This window comes from Macrosteles quadrilineatus, unplaced genomic scaffold (assembly GCF_028750875.1).
Source record: "Macrosteles quadrilineatus isolate MER2022 unplaced genomic scaffold, UCM_ALF_1.0 Scaffold_9__3_contigs__length_116548681, whole genome shotgun sequence".
In the NCBI taxonomy this organism is placed as follows: domain Eukaryota; kingdom Metazoa; phylum Arthropoda; class Insecta; order Hemiptera; family Cicadellidae; genus Macrosteles; species Macrosteles quadrilineatus.
The window spans coordinates 88151591-88175717 of record NW_026542602.1 but is presented as its reverse complement, the minus strand read 5'-3'; the positions used below and the strand labels follow the sequence as shown (position 1 = coordinate 88175717).

General features: G+C 33.1%; 1 protein-coding gene and 2 non-coding genes across 3 annotated transcripts; all 3 read right to left on the bottom strand.

Annotated features, from left to right (window-relative positions):
- Positions 1-4931: 4931 nt before the first annotated feature.
- On the bottom strand, positions 4932-9422 carry LOC129003393 (cilia- and flagella-associated protein 100-like). The gene is made up of 2 exons (XM_054431685.1): positions 9302-9422; positions 4932-6778 (listed from the first exon to the last, which is right to left on the bottom strand). The coding sequence occupies exon 2, from the start codon at positions 6767-6769 to the stop codon at positions 4976-4978; it is 1794 nt and encodes a 597-aa protein (XP_054287660.1). The 5' UTR covers positions 6770-6778; positions 9302-9422; the 3' UTR covers positions 4932-4975.
- Positions 9423-11252: 1830 nt separating this feature from the next.
- Positions 11253-11324, bottom strand: Trnad-guc (transfer RNA aspartic acid (anticodon GUC)). The gene has a single exon. It is a non-coding gene; the product is annotated as a tRNA-Asp (tRNA).
- A 203-nt stretch (positions 11325-11527) lies between these two features.
- On the bottom strand, positions 11528-11599 carry Trnad-guc (transfer RNA aspartic acid (anticodon GUC)). Its single transcript has one exon. It is a non-coding gene; the product is annotated as a tRNA-Asp (tRNA).
- Positions 11600-24127: the final 12528 nt, after the last annotated feature.

Sequence of the window (24127 nt, the reverse complement as noted above, 5' to 3'; positions counted from 1 at the left end):
TGTTAGAAAGATAATTTCCTGTAGATGTGCAGAATCCCTTTATAAATTAAAATAGATTCAAAAATAATCACAAAAAATGAATTTAAAATTAAGAAAGAACTAACATGGGTCATATGGGTTGTCATGCTGGTGACGAAATAACAACAAAATATAAACAGAAAATCAAAACCAATGGAAGAAACTCCAATCACATGTTTTATTCACATCGTGGGGTGAAAATAGAGAAGTTTGTACATAACTTATTTTTGATCGAGTTTTCGACCACTGGACGACTCCTAGTATAAATAAATATGATAAATATTTAGCGCTTTGGTATTTACCAATATTGGCTTACGAAAAAAAAAAACATTTCAAGATCGGATGACATTCGTAGGCCTATCTTGTATGTTTAAAGTGATAAGTTCTAACTTGTTAAAATATACTAAGGTTGGATAGAAAATATTGAGAACTTCCATGCAGAAATTTATTTTCTTCTATATTAAGACTGAAATGTCATAATTTTTCCCTCAGGAAGAAACCAGTTATTTGTAATTTATCAAATTGTAGTTCGCAAACTATAAAAATAAATACTAGGAGAATGCTGTAAGTTTTTCTTTTGCAATGTTATGCTCATACCCAGTTGCAAAACACGAGTAAAGCTAGAAATTTAACACTGCAGATTTCCACCACTTTATTAAATATCCACGAAATATACTTTTAAAAACAACGTAATATTTTCCAAATACATTTATAGAGGTCGTTGTTGCCAAAAGTATAATCTAAAATTCAACTTCACCTCAATTGTCGATGGCGCTGCTTAGTTGCCAATTACGCTCCTCGTCTCCAACGAAGCTAATTGACAGGGTGAATTACCCTGATTGCGAAATTACCCAACTTGGTTGGGCGAGTTTCAAAATTCATTCTCGAGATAACTGATTCGAAAAAGTTTTTAGTTAAATTTGTTTAAATTAGTTTTATTTGTGTTTGGAATTCTGCACCAAGATTAAATACAAGTTAAGGACACTAAGATAAAAGATTATAAAGATAACACGCTTAAATTTAATATATTTAGTATGTCATTCCAATTTTTGTCTAAGTGTTGCTCATCAGATATAAAAAAACAATTTTCATCGGGAAAATATTTCTAATGTATTACGAATATAGTAGCTCAGTAGTTGCAGTATAAATTATTGATAAAAAAATTAAGTGATATAAATTTTTGAGAATTCTTATTTTTTATTAAGCCTTGGGCCTAGCTTGTAATACTGAACTGTGATAATGTAAAGCACCCGTTGGTTTTTTAGCCAAAATCATATATTTCGCATGATAAATGCTTGATGCACCCAGAACCATAAACACACCAACCAACCATACACTTGTTCCGTGATCAAAACTTTTAATTATTACTCGAGACAATTTGGTTATAGTCTTTTCTTTTTAAATTGATATTGTATATTAAAATTCCCTAAACTGATGAATCCATAAATTTAATAGGCCTACATAATTTTTTAGCTATGTGTCTTGAATGAAAAATCAAGCTTGGCACTTGTTCAATTCTTACTTCACTTCTTCTAATATTTTCTCAGCTTGAAACGGAACCAATACTGTCAGTGGTTACTGGTTAGATTGGTTAAAGTGCGGGAATTCTTCCTTGGAGGTGTTGCTTCGAATCCCTCTAAATACCAAAGGCTTTTAAATATGATAGAGTTGCTCGGTGTTGTAGATGCGACCTTAAGATATAGGTTTACCTACCTAGAAACAAAAAAGTATATGTCTTTTTAATGAGATAATATCTCTGTTTTGGAATCCGTTAAAATCAATAAGATGCATTGAAAGTAGAGTAAAATAGATTAACTTGACCTAATGAGAAAATGAGTGACAAAGGTGGGCTCTTATTCTAATAAAATTAGTGGATGCCATGTTATATCAATGACAACGCTGAGGTCGCTAGAATTTCAAGCCTACCATTATGAGTCTATCGCACACATGTTGCGTGTCAGCTGACAATTTGTCTACGTCACAACTTCTCAATGACGTCATGATCACAGCTGTGCCTGGTACGCGTATGCCTGGCACTGCACTCTCCACAACTAAGGCACTTCAAGTTCCTTGAATTGCTGGAGTTTGACTGAATAGTTTGTTTTTTTTTATTTTTAGTAACGAAACCTGGTATAAACAAACACAGAGTTAATAAAAATCAATTTAGCATTTTGTAGTTTTTGTTTTAAAAACTACTACACCTACAGTCGAAAGTGATCATTATCTCGACAAAAGAACCGTCATGTATAGGTGAGTAAAAGGCGGGGACACACTTGTCATACACTCTTCCGATCCTACTACGATCCGATTTGCGGGATTCCAGAAGGATCGGTGCGGGATCGGAGAGGGTGAACACACATGTCATACACGCTTCCGACCCATGCCCGATTTCCTCCACCGGTCGATCAACACTTGCCAGTCTGATTTGTAAACTACGTGCAGCAGAAGGTGGTAAACATGTTCAAAAACTTTGGAATTCGGGATTCAGCCATGATGGCGGTTTGTCTAGATGAAGAGGAAGAAAGTCAGACATCTCTGAAGGGCAGTGGAAAACGAAGAATTTCGGTTCATTCTGTATGGAAAGAAAGTTAGGTGGTTTACTTAAGTGTCCATCTTATATATTAAGCACATTGGGTTTTCTCTCTCGAGTTCGTTTGGCTCTTCTACCCGTCCGATTTTCATGATTAAGGTCTCAAATTGAAGGTATGCACGCACAGATTTCACATCAAGCATCGGCATATATTTATCTTAAACCATTATTCTTAAATCTTAAGAATAAAGGCGATTTTTAAGAAACAACCCATCCTGCATCCGACAAACGAATAGACTGCAGTGTCGGTGCGTGATCGGAACCAAAATCGGAGTAGGATCGGAGTATGACATGACGCGTGTCGGAGAGGTGTGAACAACCGCGTTCAATGTTATGTACCATTCCCCTCTCCGACAGTCGTACCGCAGTATGATCGGAGTCGGATCGGAAGGGTGTATGACAAGTGTGTCCCCGCCTTAATGGAGTCAAACAAAATAAAATAACAACATTCTTAACATGTTTTCAGTTGTTAACTGCTTTACACAACAAGTCAATTCTAAATTACTACTAAGAAACTATGACGAATACAAAAAATTATTACTGTATTTATTTTAAATATAGACAAATGAGTTTCAATGGAAACTAGGTCTTTTGATGCTTTTTAGTTTTAGGTACGTTTTACTGCACGATGCTGAAATGGGAGATCCCTCTCCTGCCAGTCTAACTCCTTTGCTCTCTAAAACCACGACCTCCCAATCAGGAGTTGGAGCTATCAGAGAGTGAGATAATTTGTTCTCCAATAATAAACGTACAGTATTAAGTTTACGAAACAATGTAGTAGTTGTGATAGGCTTGGATATGATTTAGTGCTTTGATCGATTACGTTTTAATAATAAAACTCGGAAATTTAAAGCTTTGGATTGATCGGAGTTTTCTTCAAAGGCAAATCTTTCCGATATTTCAGCAGAAGCAATATAAACTACCACGTCTTTGGAAAACTGGCAGGGATTTCGGTGGAAATACTACCATTCATTACTTATCGTTTTCAAGGTTGGTTAACGAACGACATACAATTTATTACGAGTCTTACTCTAAATTTAATTCATTCTGTTCATTAGGAAATTCTACTGACGTATCACGTATGTAATAGTACAATTTAACCTCTCAGAGCGAACTATCAATAGTTTTCCATGGGAACCAAATGTAAATTACTTGACCCTCAATCGCCAATAGCCCTCATAATTTCCCCTAACTCTTATTGCACAGGATTTAACAAGTAATAAACTAGATTGAATCTAATTCTCGTAGCTGAGAAACCTCCCCCTCGTAGTATTCTCACGGTCAGATCTCACGGTGGTTCTCGTGAGAAGGCCTCGCTACCCGTGAGAAGGGTGGCCAAGTTGGCTCCGGCACGTGCTGGAAGTGTGCAGAAGCGCCGTCAGGTCGTCTGCAACATACTATAATTGCCAGGAACGCGTGGCTTCTGGTTCAATATTGTACGTGGGAAATGTCAATTGCAAGTCTTACATAGCTGAAAGTTTCTCTTTATGAGTGTATAACATTGGCTTCGGGTGCCGGTTTAATCATGAGAAAATTCAATAGTGTTTTTAATGTTCGAAACTGGATCCTGGTGAAAATAGTTCTGAACAAAGAAACAGCTGATCTTAGTAACAATACTAGCAAGCACGATTACTAGAAAAATACCGGTATGGATCATAAACATAAACAAATGACGTCGTTGGCCCGAATCCTCTAGTAATAGCATTGAACATATGTTCTGGCAGTTCCATTTAAGCAATGTTAAATAATGTTTATTTTCGGGCCAAAAACGTAATTTGTTTATGTTTATGATCCATGCTAGCAAGTGATGTATTCAAAACTCGTTATACAGTCATATTCCAATTAAAATACGACGCTGATATATCAGCACTGTCTAATAGTGTTTTACAGCAAACACCGTATGGATATTTTTGATGGAAGAATATTATTTCCATATTACTGCTCCCACCCATCGTCTTGGGAACCAAACCTCTGCCAGATCTGACACGCAATTGCGTGTGTTGAATGGATCATTTTTCTTCCAAGTTGTATTTATCTTCCATTGTAGCTAACATTTCAATATTGATTTAAAATTGGGGTATATCTTACTGAAGACGGTCAACCACACATTGGAAATCTCACCACAAAAAAATGACATAGGCTAGTTTTATTACAATTAATTTCAAAAGCTCTTTTGGCTCTTACAATTTAAGTACTGTAATATTAAGACAATTTTCACCTTATGTCGTTTAAAATTTAATTAATATAATCATACAGTTGACGCTGTAAAAGTATAATGTATTTAAATCAAATTAGTTTTAACAAAAATTTATTTATTATGCTTTTACCAAAGAATTAACAACACTCGAATATTAATTTTCATCTTGTTTACGTTCCCAGAGGAAAGAACAATTTGACCGCTTCTTCATCGTCGTATTTGCAATAGTCTGTGAAGTGTGTCAAGTACTCCAACTCCTTTGGCGAGTATTCTTCTGAGGGTTTGTGTCGTCTAAAGGTCGGACTGGGTGGCTTAGATCTCCACATTAGAGGCTTGCCGTGCTTCACGAAAGGTTTGTCAAGCGCTCGTTTCATACTTCTCGTCAGATTGTCCAAGACGGCTACTTGTCTTCTCGCTTGATGTGCTTTCTCAAGAGCCAAGGCATTCCTGCTGTGTACAGTCTCCTCAGCTTCTCTCACGATATCACTAGGAAGAGAGTCCAACTTCATCATGAGATCTTCGTAGAGTAGTTTCAAAGCTGTTAGAGTCTGAAGGGTTGTCATGTCAGTTTCTCCGGCTGCTACGCATTCTTCGTAGGCGTGGTCAACGTAAACGTGTGTTAGGATAACAGCCTCTGAAGAAACTAAGTCTTTCAAATCTGTGTTGAGCAAGTCCTTTGCAACTTCTTCCAACATGTTCGCCCTCTGTTCCTCTTGTCCAATTTGCTTTTCAGCTATCTCGAGTTGCTCCTCAATAGCTTCTATTTCAGAGTCGAAGTACTTTTTGACGTCTTTCAATCCTTGTACCATGATATCTTTCGGTTTTCGGATTCCCTCGATGATCAGAAGGGAGCTTAAATGTTGAAGTTCCATATCTCTAAACACTAATCTGACCTGCCATGGATCAGTGAAGTATAATTCTGGAGGTCCTTTTTCAGCAGCGATGTCCTCTTGGAAGATTTCTATCAGGTCGTTTAAAGACTGCACGGATCCTTCAGTGTCCAATTTATACCTATCAAACATTTCGTTGATGTTTTCTATCTCGTTGCCCTCTTTGTCGGTCAAGGGATGTTCTTTCTGCCACGAGAGAGGGCTTATTTGGTGTAAGAACAACTGGCAAAGTTTACAGTTCCTCCAATTCTCTTCAAGCACGTAAAGATTGCAACGAATCTGACTCAGTTCTTTCATAAGGCTTTTCAGTTCCACTCTCATCTCCGTGGTTTCTCGAGTCATTCTGTCTGCTTTTCTACGTATTTGCAGCCATTCTTCGTGGTCTTGGGCTTCAAACTCTTTAAAGGAAGTGTAATAGTTTTTAAAGAGATTTGTCAGGTCTTCGATTCTCTTCTTTTCGTTACGGTGTTGTTCGTCGATGAGATACACTTCGTCCTGAAGGTATCCAGTCTTCAATTTCGTGTGTAATATTTCTCTAATCTCTTCCACATAGCTTCTCAATGAAAATTTACACTTGATTGGCCGTCCCTTAACAACGGAAAGATATGCTTCGTCCATCTTCATCTTTGTTTTAACCTTTAACTTTTCATTTGGTGGGACATACACTCTCTCCGTGAAATTCTCCATAATCCTCGACCTTCCAGATGGTTTATCAATTACACTCAAGTGCTTTTCCTTTTCTTTTAGCTTTTCCTTTTCAGCTCGTTTGATCACACTGTATGGGATCCCTACAGGAGGTATATTGGGAAGTATATAGGCTGGTCTTTCACTCGCTACTTCTTGTAGTTTGTCAGGGTCTACTTTTCTTCCAGACGTGAAGTAATACTGCGAACGCGGCTGACGACTTTGATGGAGAATCTTGTCAGCTACTGTTGGAACCGTAACAATTGGTTTTACAATTTTGAAGTTTAACTCTTTTTTCAATCTCTTCAGTGTCTCTGCTCGGTTTATCATAGGTGTCGTCACTACAGGCGCTGGTTTGTGCTCGTCAACCATGTGTCGTTTGAACATCATTGTAAAGGCCTGAAAAAAAAATAAAGTTGTACTAAAATTAAACAAAAACGTACCTATCTGTCAAAATGGCTGTGATTGTATGGTCGTGTATACATAAATTTGTAATAATCTAACCGAGGACAGGCAATACCTAATAGGGATTTTACATTAGTTAACAACTTTTCCCGACATCAGTATAAAGGTTTGGGTCTTTCTTAAAAGTAACAGAACAACTCATTTAAGACAATGCGTCTACCTCCTACCGACATAAAATCCACTCATCTTTAATTGAAGATCACACCTACACCATTATGTTTCATCGATATTCGAAAGCATACTACGTAAGTATTCTATTAACTACTAAGAGCATTTTTCAGTTCAAGGGCTAAGCTTTATATTTAACTTCTGTTAGTTCCTGGGTAAAACAGACACAAAAATAGAAAAGCCCCCGTTGCAGCAAACCAGCACACCATGCGAATTTACAACTGATTTATTGGGGTTTATCCTAACAAGTTCAACGTATAACTAAATTCTACAAAGCCACGTCTGGCATAATAATAACGATTAATTAAGGAGTATTTAGGTTTGGTGCTACGAGAGACACACACTTTGTGTGACTTTTAAGCTTAACAAGAAATTTAAAAGTTCAACGTTTGTGAAGATAGCGTAGAAAACTACATTAATTAAATTGTTCTTACTAAAGAGGGTCAACGTACTGCGCTGTTTCACTCTGTATACTGTATATCTAAAACTAGGCTTCTCCATATGTCCTATACCAACAGTCGTAATGAATTATACAGCACACTGGATTTTTAAGCTTGATCAAATCTCAATCAATTTTCAATGTCAGACGATTTAGGAAATGAATAAAAATTTAAATCCTGGGTTAATCCTCCAACCATCATTCCCACTGCGGAATCAAGCCCGTTCGCCAATTGTTGCATATAAATGTGGTTTAAACACGTTTTATACTGTAGCCTACTAATTGTATTAAAATCTGTAAGTGATCAAAGAGTACATTTGGACCTAAATTTTAATCTTAACGAACTGTTTGTATCTTCTAACCTTAAAACAAAATACAGTACTGCAGTGGTAAGATACCTAGGTCTTAATCATGGACGTACCCAGAGAGGGGCAGGGGGGCAGCTAGCCCCCACAAGCCAGGTTGAGGTATAAGAAATTGAGATTCTATTAGTATGAGAAAAGATTAGTAAGATAGTTTACGGATTATTTATTGATTTTTTTGGTACATGTTATGAATTTTTCATTAGTATCTCAGTTATTCTTCAATAAAATTAAAATTGCAACAGTAGTAATAAACAGACCAATTTCTTGCACTATGTATAAACTAACAACTTCGTGTAGTATAATGAACTAATATAAACCTATTTTTTGTGAAATTATTTTTTTTTTCATTTGCCTTCAACAATAATGTAACAAACAAAATTGCTCTTACGGCATACGTTATCAGGCATTCTTCAAAATAGTTAACCATATATTTCAGGTGTTATGAATGGATGTGAAAAATTGGCATGGACACAAAAAATACAGTTAAATGTGTATTTGTAAAGCTAAGCAGCATAACCTGGCCCCATTGACGGACATAAAGCCGCTGAATAAACACTGGATTATCGAGCTAGGTTTGTTATTTTAATGTATCAAAATAGCAGTAAAAACTCTAATTTCAGCATATTGTTTTTAAAATTTTCCTGGGGGTTCCCAGCAACCCCTGTTTCAAGTATGCTCTTGCCCCCCCCCCTAATTTTGATCCTGGGTACGCCCTTGGCTTGGTCTTGATTTCTACCGTAGCTATCAAGATAATTATTACTACAGTATTTAAGTAAGTAGCTATCAAGCTACTAATTATGATTTAGGGAAGTAGCTATCAAGCTCCTTATTACGATTTGGGGAAATTACTTTATACTAATTATTATAATTTAGAGATGTAGCTAATGGCTTCTTATTATCATATAACAACTACTTTCCAAAAGCGCAATTCTTTTACATATGTACGGGCTGAAATAGTTAAGCTTATTTCGGACATTTAGACCTAAACTTCTAACTTTTTATAAAGATTTGTATTTTTATTCTCTTTAAAAAGAGTTGAAGATGAAATCTACTAAAATATTTCATCCCTGTCTTAAAACATAAATTTGTTTTAAATTGGATGTAGTGAACGTATATTTAATCAAAATTGACAATAAATTATAAACAGTGACGAAATTTCACAGTACAATTTTCTTTTTGCCGTGAGCAAGTCATGTTGTTGTCTACCAGTATTTTTATGAAATGGTTAATACTAGATTAACAAACTTAACCCTAATCTAGGATTGAGACTTGTGTAAATTAAATTAAAAGTGGAATTATAGTGTAATTAAAACATGGTTTCATGGTCGCATCGTGGCATTGATTTCATATCGAATTAAATATACAGCCCCATGTGTAAGTGACTTACTTCAGTATAATACAAATAAATGCACTGCTTTGCTGGTCTTAGTTTAGAAAACAAAGTTTTCTTCTAACTAATAAAAGTAGACAATCGTGTTTGCTTACCTTTTAAAGGTTTACCTGGATACAAAACCTGGCGACAGCAGCGCTCGGTACGGTTGTTTACTGCACTATTCCCATGACAACCCCATGTGAAGACGAGAGCTATAAACCCTCTATAGTATTGAAAAAACACAAGACATCCATCATATAAACACACAATTTATAAATAAATGTTCGTATTTACACAGAAAGATTTTACTACGTAAATAATAACACGGATAAAAACTGCTGCGGTAACCTATCTGTTATTCACTGCACTAATGAAATAATATACGAAACTTGTAACGCATTTTGCAAGTAAATAATTTTTTTATCACGACATGAGGTAAGGTTATACGCCAGATAGATGTGTTTATTTCTTCAGCTGGGATAACATCTTTCGCATTCTTTTAAATCTCAAAGGAAAAGTTTATCAGAAATAAAATCATTGTAATATTATAACAATGTAAAATTTTAGCAAAATAACTTAAAATATTTTGCATGAACACCAACACGTAAAATGCTTATCAAGGAGTTGTTTATGATGACAATGTGAGGTATATACAACACGGTTTTGACATTGATAAATCGTTCTCCCTTGAATATATAGCATCGTTATCAATTGCCAAAAAAGACGGTTCGGAGGATGTATTGATTGAAGCATATAGATTAAACATACACTGAAGTTAATGTCTTATCTTTATTTATTGATTTGAAAACGAAAGGATACTCGATTTGGAAGCAAATTAATTGTATTAAATTAATCCAATGTAGTCTTCTGCCAGTGACTTAATTGTTTACAAAACCTCCTACTACTTTTGTTCAGTTGTTGTGTGCGGTATCAATTTTGTTCGAGACAACAAAAATTCGTTTAATCATTCTATTTTTTATTAGGTAGTCTCTTGGTTTCTATCCCCGCTATATTTTGTATTTATTTTTCACAACAGTTTGTGTATGGTTACGCGGTTAACGTTTCAAATCAGATTATTACCTCCACCATAAACGAAATAGAAACACAAGATGGTAATTTATTAAATAATAAATAAATAAATATAAATAACGTCTGGACTCATACTCAAATTGCGCATTTTAATTGAATACAAAGCTTGTTTTCAAGGCAAAACGGTTAATAGGCAGTTATGTGTTTAAAATCTACTAATTTACAATAGTTAAATTTGATCATTGTAGATCCATACCATTAAGTTTTACCTTTGACTATTAATACAACAACTGTATCCAATAGTCCAAGGTTTTACCTACCTCTTTCGGGTTAGAAACTGAAGAATCAGCAAGTTATAATAACCTAATTACAATTACTTTACCTATTATGAAAGTAGGTCAGCATCACTGGATCTTTGAAAATGAACTCTAGAAATAAATCAAACTTTAGGAGACGAAGCCCTAAATTAAATTTTTATTAATTTCCTTTCACCCCTCCACTAGACCATAAGCATACGCTTTAAAATTACACCTAAATTGAAAAAAAGAATTAAATGGGACTGGGGAAAAAGAAATAACAGAGTAACCTTTTTAGTACGGACCAACTGTAACCTTTAGTAACCTTACTGAAGTGCTGTTTTTATGTATATTTAATTTTCTAGCTACCAATATTTTAAGTTGTAATGTGAAATTTAAATATTATTTGTTCATTAATTTATTCTGTCCATATCCAATCCACGGCTATTCCGTTTTTCTTGTTAAAAAGCTTTGTAATTTTTGTTAAGTATTGACTACACTCGGGTAGGCCTTCTTGCATTTAGGTACTAATGATGGTTTTAATCAATGGAATTTTAAGTCAGGGATAAGTTAATGTTAAAAGTTGAAATTTTTGGTGTTCTTAACTTGCATCGACCTTTACTGTACCATTAAAAAACTCCTCCTGTGCATAATCCAAGATTTGCTGCCAAATATAATAGCAAAGTGAAAATGTGTACACAATTATTCTATTACAGTATCTTTAAGTGAAAAAAGTTTCCTCTCCGGCCGGGAATCGAACCCGGGTCTCCCGCGTGACAGGCGGGGATACTGACCACTATACTACCGAAGAACTTGTTATCTTGAGAGTAGTATATATTCTGTGTCTTGAGTTAAATAATTAAATTTGAAATATTTAACACATGGGCCAATACCATTTTAACACCTATGGATAAACCAAGATTTGCTGAAAAATATAATCGGAAAAAGAAAGGTTGTTTATGATTTAAGTAAATTCCAAAACAATATTTCAATCTTTGAACGAAAAAAAGTTTCCTCTCCGGCCGGGAATCGAACCCGGGTCTCCCGCGTGACAGGCGGGGATACTGACCACTATACTACCGAAGAACTTGTTAGTTCGTGTTAAATAATTTAATTTGAAATAGGTAACAAAATAATTTACTCTTGCAGTATCAAAGTTGGTAAACAATGAAAGGTTATTGAAGGTTTGTTGTCTGTTTTTAACTTTTATCTTTAACATATCATAACTCGGCCACTTTAAACTTTGTGCAAATAAAAATTGTTATTTTTGGCCCTTTATTTGAATTTTATTTAAGGTTATTCTTAGGTTGTCGGTTACTCATCACTAAAATAAATTAATCACAATTTACTAAAAAATGTCGAGGTATATTTCAAGTTTACATCAAAACTCATCTTCAGCCTCTAGTAACAACATATCAAAGTAGATATAATAGGACAAAGATACCCCACTTTCGGCGTTTTAGAGGCACTTTTAGGGCACTTTTTATAGGGGAAAAATGAGAAAAATGAGTGGCTCATTTTTTTGGCCACTTTTTTAAAGACCCAGCTCTCGACCTATACACCCCTATATAAATTTTCTACTTTTTTAATACTGAAAAACACGTCTGGAATATGGCTAATTTTTTTGGCCACTTTTTTAAAGACCCGGCTCTCGGCACGCGAACTCGGGCGCGCTCCCGGCTTATGACGCGCTCCCTTGGACATCCTTAGTGGAAATCCATGAGTTCTGGCTACTTGGGAACCCAAGCCATTTGACATACAACGAATCACCCTTTCTCCTAATTACCTTCTCTACCAAATACATGTCCTTATACTTGGTCTTTAACAACTCCTCTGTATAGAAGCCTCCCCTGATTATATTGCCATTTTCATCTTTCAAGATATAAGTCACAGGCTTTGTATTCTTAACTTCTGCTATTGTAAATAGTTCCCCTGTCCAATTTGGAGTATAACCTTTACTAAAAACATGTTTATACTTGGAAATCCTTACGCTATCACCTACCTTATATCTTGGCTTTTTAACTTGCACTACTTTAGAAGTCAACCTCTCATGCACATATTTACTATTCTTAACATTCACTTGGTTAGGCTTCATTCCTATAGATCTATGCACCTTATTATTATATTTTCGAATTAACTTTGGAAGTAAATCCAACCATTTATAACTCCCCTGAGCACTAAATTCCCTATATAACCAATTCTTTAAAGTTCTCTGAAACCTCTCCACAATTGCAGCCTTAGTTGTAGAAAATGTGTGATAGTGATTAATATTTAATTTTTTCATTAGTTTGTTAAAATATTGATTAAAAAATTCTTTTCCATTGTCAGATTGAATGTTTTTAACCCCCTTTGGTAGAATGGTTTTAATGGCTTCTGTAACCACTAACCCTGTCTTATTCTTTAGTGGAGCAGCATAAGCTTTTTTAGAAAATGTATCTATTAAAGTTAAAATATATTTATTGCCAGAATTTTCTCTAGCATAGTTTTGCATATCAATTAAATCTATTTGTACGGTTTCATTTATACCTAATACTTTGAAAGACCTTCTTATGAAATTCTTTCTTGCAGGTTTATGAAGTTCGTATGCAATTTCATTCATTTTTTATAACATCATCCTTTCCTGTAACTCTAAATACATCACCATTAGCCCCAATCAATAGATTATCTTCCATTCTTTTAAATACATAGTTTTCTGGTATATATGGTCTATTATCTATATACTTAAATCCACTCAAAGATGTGGGGTCAGCAACTAATAAATCAGGATTGTATTCCATCAAATTAAAATTTTTTTCTCCATACACAAATTTCGATCCATCATAACGCATAGCTTGTGACATTAGACAAATATCATCCAAATGTTTCCCCTCTGGTAGATTTCTTATAAATTGATTTTTGGCATCCCAACAATATAGTTTTTTATTATAAGTTATAGTCTGTTCTTTTGTAACACAGTCAGTGTCATCAATGGCAGGTTTAACACGTACTAACCTTTTATTATTAAAATTCCAATAGCCTGCTTCCATTTTTGGAACTTGTGAAACATTCACAGCATCTTTACTATCTGTACCTTCCATCAAATTACTAATTTTCTGTTTCTTTGCATTCCAAACACCATTCTCTGATTCTAAAAATTCATAATTATTATCGTCTTGTATAAATTTACCATCTTCTTTTCGTATTAAAGTCTGTTGTAAAGTGGGCACATCATCTAAACTTTCACCCTTTTCTACATTAGTAATTTTCCGTTTCTTAGCATTCCAAACACCATTCTCTGATTCTAAAAATTCATAATTATTATTGTCTTGTACAAATGTACCATCTTTTTTTCGTATTAAAGTCTGTTGTAAAGTGGGCACATCATCTAAACTTTCACCCTTTCCCACATTAGTAATTTTCTGTTTTTTAGCATTCCAATTTTTATTCTTAGATTCTAAAAACTCATATTTAGTTTTACCTTGTAAAAAGACATCACCTTTTCTAGTTAATGTCTGTCCCAAAGTTGATACATCATCTACAAACTCTCCATCTTTAACACTACCAATTTTACGGTTTAAACCATTCCAACTATCGTCTTGTAAATTTAAAGTAGGTTCACTACTAGCCCTGGGTTCTGCAGGCTTATTATATGGATTATATAAACGATAAAATTTATCTATAAACATATTTTTATTTAATAAATAATTCCACTTTCTCTTAATTCCTCAATAATGGAATCTATTTCATTATCCACTCCTGAGTTACCGGCTTGGCGACTTAGCCAAAGAAGTCTTAACCTATCTACAAGCTCATTAGGATCATCCCAATAAATATAGTCTATTTTATTACCAGTCACTTGTCTCAAACCTTCACCAACAGATTTAAAAAGAGGTTTAATTATATTAAGATATTTAGTATGTCTATTACTTGAAATTGGTGCACCATCTTTGTAACTCTTTAAATGTCCATTTGTAGCTTCCAAAATTTCTTTATAATTTTGCAAATCAGCCGGAGTATAATCCTCAGGTTCTTTTAAAGTTAACAATTGCCACAAACCTTTTGTCCCCTTGTAGGTTTTATTTGCAATTGTAACATCATCATTGGCAATATCAACTTCCTTATTTCCAATAAAAAATTTATTTGCTTCTCGTCTAATACCATATGTAGTGTCTGTCATACTACTTTTACTGAGGTAATTTCCTAAATAGTCTGATGCTAAAAGACCAAAATCTAATTTCTGTGGAGTAGATTGTTGTAATGGTTGCAATCTTGGTATTATTGGTATTCTAGATGGAGTCATTGGGAGAATCTCCATTCGAGGCCTCTCTGTTTTGGCGATTTTTTTTAATTCTTGTAATGGCTCTATTAAAGGTTGGAATGTTTGAAACCTCTCTTCAGCCTCTAGAAACTTGCCACGTTTTAAAGCTCTATATTTCTCTCGTATTTGATTTGCAGAGTCAACCAATTCTTGTTGAATGTTTTTCATCTTTTATTTACATTTTATTTATCTCATTTGACAAAGGATTGTACTCAAACACTTTATCATGTATTATCAAACAATATGCAGATGTATTTGCTGGCACATTTTCTGCAGTTTCAATCTCTAATTTAATATCAACAATTCCTTCCTTCACTGTTTCGTTCTGTCTAGAACAGTCTATTACAATTAGTGGATATTTCTTCATAAACTCAGCCCTACTAATCATAGGATCTGGGATAGTATTATAGTAAGTCTCTCTAAATCTCATAAACATCTCATAAGCTTTAGAGACATCTCCATTTTCAAAGTCGAGATTTAAATCACTATAAGGATAATATTCAGAGTTTAGAAATACTTTGAGATTTTTTAATTTACAGTGATCAAATTCATCAGTTCTTTTTCGTGCACTATTATCCCTAGCTGTTTGGAAACCAAATATAATATACCTAGGCTTCTCCAAACTGGAAGATGTCTTTACTGACCATGTATGTCTTGTAGTATTGGGATATGATGGAAGTTCATGCAACTCTAAACTTCTAAATGCAATTTGCAAATTTTTATTTTGCAATAACATCTTTTGTAATTGTAACTTTTCCCCATCTGATGGTATCACGTGTGGCATCACCCATTGAATTGAGTTAAGTGTAATTTTAGGAATCGTATCAGCAGTGCCACTGGCTGGAGCACTAGCGGTTGTTAATATACAATTCAAATCATTTTTGGATCTTTTCAACACCAATTCTTGTTTGACATTTACTAATACCTTATTAAAGTCCTCGAATACACCCATTAACAGCTCTAATGGCAAACATGTACTAAACTTGCCACCTTTATGGAACTCTTTTAAATTTGTGTCAGAATCAAATGCTACATTTGACAATTTAGTAGTTTTATTGTAAGAGCTCAATATTTTCATAAGACTAGAAATTCCTGGGTTTCTTACAATGTCTATTTCTTTACCTGCAACTTCATATCTAATTTCATCAAATAAGAACGCAAATGCATTATTTATAAAATGACCTTTATCATGATTTTCAATTTCTCCCTTAATATACAGATAACTCCTACATGGTAGAGTTAGCAAATCTTGATTATTAATACATATTCGAATTTCATCAGAATTATTTATTGCCAAAGTGTTGTGGGGAACATAGGAGTGATTTGTAATTTTAACCACACTATCGTCGAATTGGGATTTCCCTGTAACGTCTAGAAAATCTTCCATTTTTATTAATAGAAAAATTTAACTTTAGTCCTATTGACTTTAGGAACCTAGCATTTTGTGCACTTATAGATAAATTCTTATAAATTCTCATATCTTTTTTATATGACAAGTAATTGTAGTTTCTTCTCCGTTAAAGTCAATTGCCTTGTCGTGCTGATCGGCAAATGTAATACTGACAACATCTAAACTTCTCTTATTTACAGGAAAATATATAATATTTCTTGGAACTTCGATAATTTTGTAGCCAGGAGGAGCTTCTGGATAAAAGCTATGTATGGTGTGTGATTTGTTTCCGTTTAAATAGGACCCGTTTGCAATATTACATTTTACTCTAATCACATTTACATTATTAATGTTTATTTTATTTGTAGATTCAAACTGAACACCAGGAGTAGAAACACCTTTAAATCCCAATAAAACAGACCCTAAACATGGTTTTGTAAAATCAAACACATGGCTAGAAAGTAATGTCGCTTTCATAGTTTTATTATTAGCTGTAAGGAAAAAGTTTGGAATTTGCTTTTGAATTTCCTTTGCAAGCTCAACCACCTCATATGTTCCTTCAGAAATTTCTATTGTAACTGGAGCATTGTGGTCATAATAGAAAACATCATCACCTTCTCCAATGGTTAATTTGTTGCCTTTAAGTTGATTTAATTTTGGAATAAGCCCTTTAAATAAAAGTTTGGATTTAGTATTAATTAATGCTTCTCCATTTTTATCTATTATAACTTTAAGTTTACCATTTAATAATTGGTTTAAATCATCAACTAAGATCTCTCCCTTTGGTAATGTTATTTTCTCTACTTTGTAATATGTTAAAGTATTTAGTGGTTTTTTAACATTAAATATAGAATTATAACTTTGAAAATCTACTAATCCAATTACATAATCATCATTTAATTCAATGGGAGGAAAGAACACTGACTTAAGCTCTGGCTCTGTACCCGAAAATGCTATAGTAAATGAATCCATTTTTATAAACAAAAATTTTTTATGAATGATAAACATAAAATTCCACAAATGGAACTATTTAAATCTTGTATTTGATCAGTAGTATAGAAGATTTTATGTCCCTCAAAATATTTAATTACTTCTTTTGGAGGTTGGATTCCAAATGGGTCAAAATAAATTACAATATCTTTATTTTTACGATATGCTGTCCAATGTGTGCCAGATGAACTGTCTAAATTAACTATTCCGCACTCTTTTACTCTTGGTGTTAGATTTTTTAGCTCGTTTTTTAGGTACACCCCCCGGAAGTGAGGCACGTCTTTTGCGGCCTCTAACAGCTGGTAGTTGTCCATATTTTTTATTAAATTTTAATCCCATTCCCATCTTTGCTTTTGCCTTCATCAAATTTGTCACCGCATAAGCTGCAGCTCTTTCAGCAAGATTTGCATCCTTGGCCGTTACTCTAGTCCAAGCTAAGTCTGCTAATCTCATGTCTGCTTTGTTCCGAGCAGCGGTATCGGGATTATTCATGTAGAATATGTCATGCTCTTTACAATAAGAGTCTAGTTTATTTTTTGGAGGTACATTTTTAGCTAAATTCTCACGTATATTCGTTCCAGGTCCACAGTACCGATATGATGGTATGTGAAGTGGAAATGGAAGGTTATTTATAAGAGTATTCAATAACCCTCGACCCCTGTAAGGCTTTAGGAATAAACCTTTGCCCTTTTTACATGTTTTCTTATTATTTTTTACCATTTTTATTATATAAAAAATGTCTTTTATTCAACAAAAACACAAATTTAAAATAGTACATACTAAGGAAAATATTCCAAAGAAGTTGGGTCTTTTTCCTACCAATATTCGATGTGTTATTTGTGGTCCCAGTGGAAGTGGGAAAACGGTTGTAATTTATAATTTAATTGTAAGAAAGGAAGGATTAAAATTTACAAACCTATATTTAATATCAAAATCTTTAGAACAAGAAAAATATAAAAAAATAATTGAAATATTTAGTTTGTGTGACGAAGTGAAATTACACATGTTTACTGACTGTGAAATCACACCAAATGATGTAAAATCACAGTCAGTTGTTGTATTTGATGATATAAATAGTCCAAATATTACACAATTTTTCTCAATGGGTCGACATAAAAATATTAATAGTTTTTACTTGTGTCAATCTTACAGCAAAGTACACAAACATTTACGTGATAATGTTAATTTCCTAATATTATTTAAACAAGATGATTTGAATTTAAAACATGTATATAACAATCATGTTGGTAATGATTTTTCATTTAACCAATTTAGAAATCTCTGTCATCAATGTTGGGATAAAACTAAATATGGCTTTTTTGTAATAGACAAAGAAAGGTCAAAGAATAATGGCAAATATAGATTTATGTTTGATCAATTTTATAATGACCAAGTGCAAGAGTATTGATACCATCTCCCAGAATAAACCTCTTGTCATCGTCAAACGATAGTACTTTCTTATTCATAGTTAAGGTTTGAAGATGATGATTTGTAGATTTAATTCTTGTCACATTCTCATAGTAATCTTGCCCAGTGGCAAGACAGTTCAAATAATGTTGATGTCTAAGGAGATGTTTAACTGTAGCACCATCAGCTCCTTTAGCTTTCTTCACCTCTAAAGCTTGTTTGTCTTCTTCATATAACCATTTTAGAGGAATATAAGAATATAACTTTGGTCTTAAACCACAATATTCATACATAATATGACCATCTAATTCGTCTTTAAACTTGCCAGTGACTTTTTTATTTTTATCAGAGTATAAGAAATGGTCTTTACTATATCCAGAGGTATCAAAATAGTGTAAGTCACATTCTATTTCCTTGTAAAAGTCCTCTGTAACTATAGCATACATTAATGAATCTGTATCTGTCATTAGAAATCTTTTATTCTTAAATTTTGACATATAATTATAGTGGAAATCATACATTATTACTTTACTAATATCCAAAATGGTCATTCCCAAATATATTGGTTTATTAAACTTTACAACTAATTTATTTAAATGTATAGCATGTAAATTGTTATCAAACTTTTTGCTACAATCAAACCTTGGATTAGTAACATATTTTGTTAATAGTGACTCATCCTTGAGATATATATCACGAAACTTGCGTTGGTTCATAATTGTTCGACCAAAGAGACTATTATTTAGCAATTTGTAAAAGTCTTTTTCGAAATCATTTTTAGCACATTTGCGTTTTTCAATATTAAAATTAATATAGGGTGCAAGCCATTTGGACTGTCTAAATTTTAAAATTCTATGGTATTTTATAACAACCAAACCCAATTCCTCATATTTTTGTAATGCTTTATAATGTAAAATATATTTAGTTTTGTCATTTAAATTAGGTATTAATTTGCCATTCATTTTCTCAGGTGCTAATGGATAATCATTATGTAAATCATGTAAGCTTTTATCATATTTTAAATCAACTTCTAAAATATATCCAAACTCATAATTTTGATTGTTTTTGTATATTTTGTAGTCTATCTCATTCGTCCAACGAAATCCATCCACGGGTAGTGTCTCACACATAGCTGTGGAGTATAGCGAGTTACAATCTAAATATATTAAATACACACTTTCTTGATAGGGATCATAATGTTCGCCCATATATTTATTATTGGCTTTAGCGTAACGTGTGGAAATCATACTGACTCCTCCTCTGATTGCACTTTCTATGAACAAATGCATGTCAATATCTTGAAATAATTGTAATTTTATACCGGTCATTCTAAGACAGGCCTCCCATGTTAATCCAGGGAGTGAATACATATGTACGGGGTCAAGTTTGTAATCCTTTAAACACAGGTCTCTAAATGTCTCAAATACATCAGCTAGTAGCAATACATCTGTTTTAAGATATAAATCATGATATTCTTGTAAATTGTTTATATTAAAATGGGTCCAGACATGTTTTGCATGTTCATATTCGATGGGAGAGATATGTTCTTTAGTTAAAGTACTGTAAAAATTTTCAATTGGAGGTAGAGACTCTGCAAACTTATCTGGTCCTGTCATGTATTCATAGGGAAATACGCCTTTACGTTGTAGTAGTGGATTGTCTATGAATCTAAATGTATTTAAATTGGAAGCTAATTTGTATAATGGAAGGGACAGAAAATTATAGGAATCCAAAAATACTAAATCATCAACTGAGAATGAAAGGTACTTTTCCATATCCTTGGCTATGCAATTTAATTTACGATTATATTTTCCCAAGTGTTGCATTATTAAATGTCCATCATAATTTTTCAAGTTATGGAAGAATACTGGTATTTTCTTTGTTACTTTATAGTTTAAATTACAATCATTATGGGCAGCTCCACGGTATTGGCCATTTAAATGACAATGTTCTCGTACCCTATCAAAATATAGAGGCTTTTCACAAATATGACAATGTGTTGAGTTTTGGAAAGATGCCTCTTGCTCAGGAGTCATTACAAGAGGAATATATATCGCCATTTGACTTTTAATGAAGTCATAAGTCTCAAATAATCTTTCGAAAAACACATCCATAACATTTTCGCCACTATATAACTCTTCAGAAATAATCTTAGAATCTTTTACTACGACAAATGCAAATCCAGATGGAGTATGGTTGTTAGAGTTTATAAAACATTCAAAATCTGCATAAATTACAAATGGGGCTTTAAGTTGATATTTATAATTTTTAAATTGTAATGTATTTTGTTTAGACATTTCCACTCTTTGTGCATCAAAGTTCTTACAATATGTTATATGACGTTCTAATTTATCTTTGGTGTAAAAATGTTGTAAACAAAACTTGCAAAAATGCTTCTTGTGGTCTTGTTTTGTAGACCGTAGCATTAACCTATCAAAATCACGAATTAAACAGTAATGTGATTTACGACCTTGTTGTAATAATAATAGATCTATATGAGTGTTACTATTCAGTTTGGTTCTTCTTAATGGATATATAAATTTTCGGTCTTCAACTCCAAATACATTAACACTTATATTATTTTGTCTTTCAAATTTATCTATATCAGATATTTTAACAGGATACTTTATGTTTGTCATATTTAACTGATTTTCATAGGGTGCATAGCTAGAGACTCTATTAGCATGTTTAGCATTCCTTGGATGTAAAGCTGCTAAAATTGACCAAAGGAAGCATTTATTATCTGAATTTTTTATATTTAAAACAGCATGTTTTGATTGAATACTTTTTGGTGTGGGGATATATGACTTTGCAGTTAGAGGCTTATACTTGTAAACGTGCAACTGCCAATATTTAGTATGGTCATAAATCCATCCACTGCCTTCGGCTTGATATTTGTGCATGGAAGCGTCAATCTTTAAAAGAGCATTTTCAATTTGAGGCTTTAAATCTCTCTTCTCAATGGTTAGGATAGTAAGGCTTCTGAAATCTGCAATACATTCTTTCTCATTAACTAATTTTCCATTTTGATCTATTGTATATTTTATAAATTTGATTCTCCTTACTAAAGTCCATTTTATCGGTAGAGGACAAGACTGAAGAGTACTTTTAAGTTCAGTTTTAATCGATTCACCAACAAATTTAATCATTGTATATGGACATTTGTTACAAGAATTTACGTGTCTTTTAAAATGGCCAACAACATTTCTTTTACAGAAATTACAAGTCTTGTGACTTTGTAATATATGAGATTTTAGAGCCACATTATTATCACACATTAAATCACACAGTTTACATACCTTCATTTGATGTTTTAAATTGTAGTGGCGAATAAGGTTGCTTTTTTTGGAGAGCGATGCGAAACAATGTTGACATGTAGTCTTCATTTTTATATATGTAACTAAAAAACTAAGTTGGCATCTTCTATATAGTAGAAATTACATTTTGACAATTCAATTAATGAGAAATAATAATTTTAATCAGAATTTTATATTTTAATATTCAAAACAATTTCATACAATAGGATTTGGCAATTGAAATTTTCTAAATCCAAACAAAATCCTAAATCTTAAATAAAAACTCTTTTTAGCAGAATGCTGAGTCTACATATATACAGAGTGAGTGTTACCTATGTTAAAAGGGACTTGACAAAATTATATAGTGAGTATAATTCGGCTAAGTTTTTAAATAATAACTTGTGCACACTTTTGACTCAAAGTCCCCTGGTGCGTGAATTTGGCTAAGTTTTTAAATGATAACTTGTGCACACTTTTGACTCAAAGTCCCCCCGTGAGTGAATTTGGCTAAGTTTTTAAATAATAACTTGTGCACACTTTTGACTCAAAGTCCCCTGGTGCGTGAATTTGGCTAAGTTTTTAAATAATAACTTGTGCACACTTTTGACTCTCAAAGTCCCCCCGTGAGTGAATTTGGCTAAGTTTTTAAATAATAACTTGTGCACACTTTTGACTCAAAGTCCCCTGGTGCGTGAATTTGGCTAAGTTTTAAAATGATAACTTGTGCACACTTTTGACTCAAAGTCCCCCCGTGAGTGAATTTGGCTAAGTTTTTAAATAATAACTTGTGCACACTTTTGACTCAAAGTCCCCTGGTGCGTGAATTTGGCTAAGTTTTTAAATGATAACTTGTGCACACTTTTGACTCAAAGTCCCCCCGTGAGTGAATTTGGCTAAGTTTTTAAATAATAACTTGTGCACACTTTTGACTCAAAGTCCCCTGGTGCGTGAATTTGGCTAAGTTTTTAAATAATAACTTGTGCACACTTTTGACTCAAAGTCCCCCCGTGAGTGAATTTGGCTAAGTTTTTAAATAATAACTTGTGCACACTTTTGACTCAAAGTCCCCTGGTGCGTGAATTTGGCTAAGTTTTTAAATAATAACTTGTGCACACTTTTGACTCTCAAAGTCCCCCCGTGAGTGAATTTGGCTAAGTTTTTAAATAATAACTTGTGCACACTTTTGACTCAAAGTCCCCTGGTGCGTGAATTTGGCTAAGTTTTTAAATGATAACTTGTGCACACTTTTGACTCAAAGTCCCCCCGTGAGTGAATTTGGCTAAGTTTTTAAATAATAACTTGTGCACACTTTTGACTCAAAGTCCCCCGGTGCATGGAATTTGGCTAAGTTTTTAAATAATAACTTGTGCACACTTTTGACTCAAAGTCCCCTGGTGCGTGAATTTGGCTAAGTTTTTAAATAATAACTTGTACACACTTTTAACTCAAAGTCCCCCGGTGCATGAAGTTTGGCTAAGTTTTTAAATAATAACTTGTATATATTTTTGACTCACTTAAAAATAGTAATAACAAAATAAGTTACTTTTTGGATAGAGAAGCAGCACACAGTTGACATGTAACTAAAAAACAAAGTTAGCATCTTCTATATGGTGGAAATTACATTTTAGACAATTTCAATTAATGGGAAATAATAATTTAAATCAGAATTTTAAATGTTAATATTCAAAACAATTTCATACAATAAAATTTGGCAATCGTAATTTTTTAAATCAAAACTAAATCCAAAATCTTAAATAAAAATACTTTTTAGCAATTCAGATTGCTGAGTCTACATATATACAGAGTGAGTGTTAGTTATAGAGAAGACTATGTTACCTATGTTAAAAGGAACTCGACAAAATTATATAGTGAGTATAATTCGGCTAAGTTTTTAAATAATAACTTGTACACACTTTTGACTCAAAGTCCCCCAGTGCATGAAGTTTGGCTAAGTTTTTAAATAATAACTTGTGCAAACTTTTGACTGAAAGTCCCCCTCATGAGTGAATTTGGCTAAGTTTTTAAATAATAACTTGTGCAAACTTTTGACTCAAAGTCCCCCTCATGAGTGAATTTGGCTAAGTTTTTTAAAATAGACTTATATACATTTTAAGTTCCTTAGTGACTGTTCAAAATACTCTAAGTGTTTAAAAATAGATTTATATACATTTTAAGTTCCTTGGTGACTGTTCAAAATACTCTAAGTGTTTAAAAATAGACTTATATACATTTTT

Bases quoted from the DNA above. Each gene is read 5' to 3' on its own strand.
- LOC129003393 (XM_054431685.1), bottom strand. From the start codon at position 6,769: ATGATGTTCAAACGACACATGGTTGACGAGCACAAACCAGCGCCTGTA.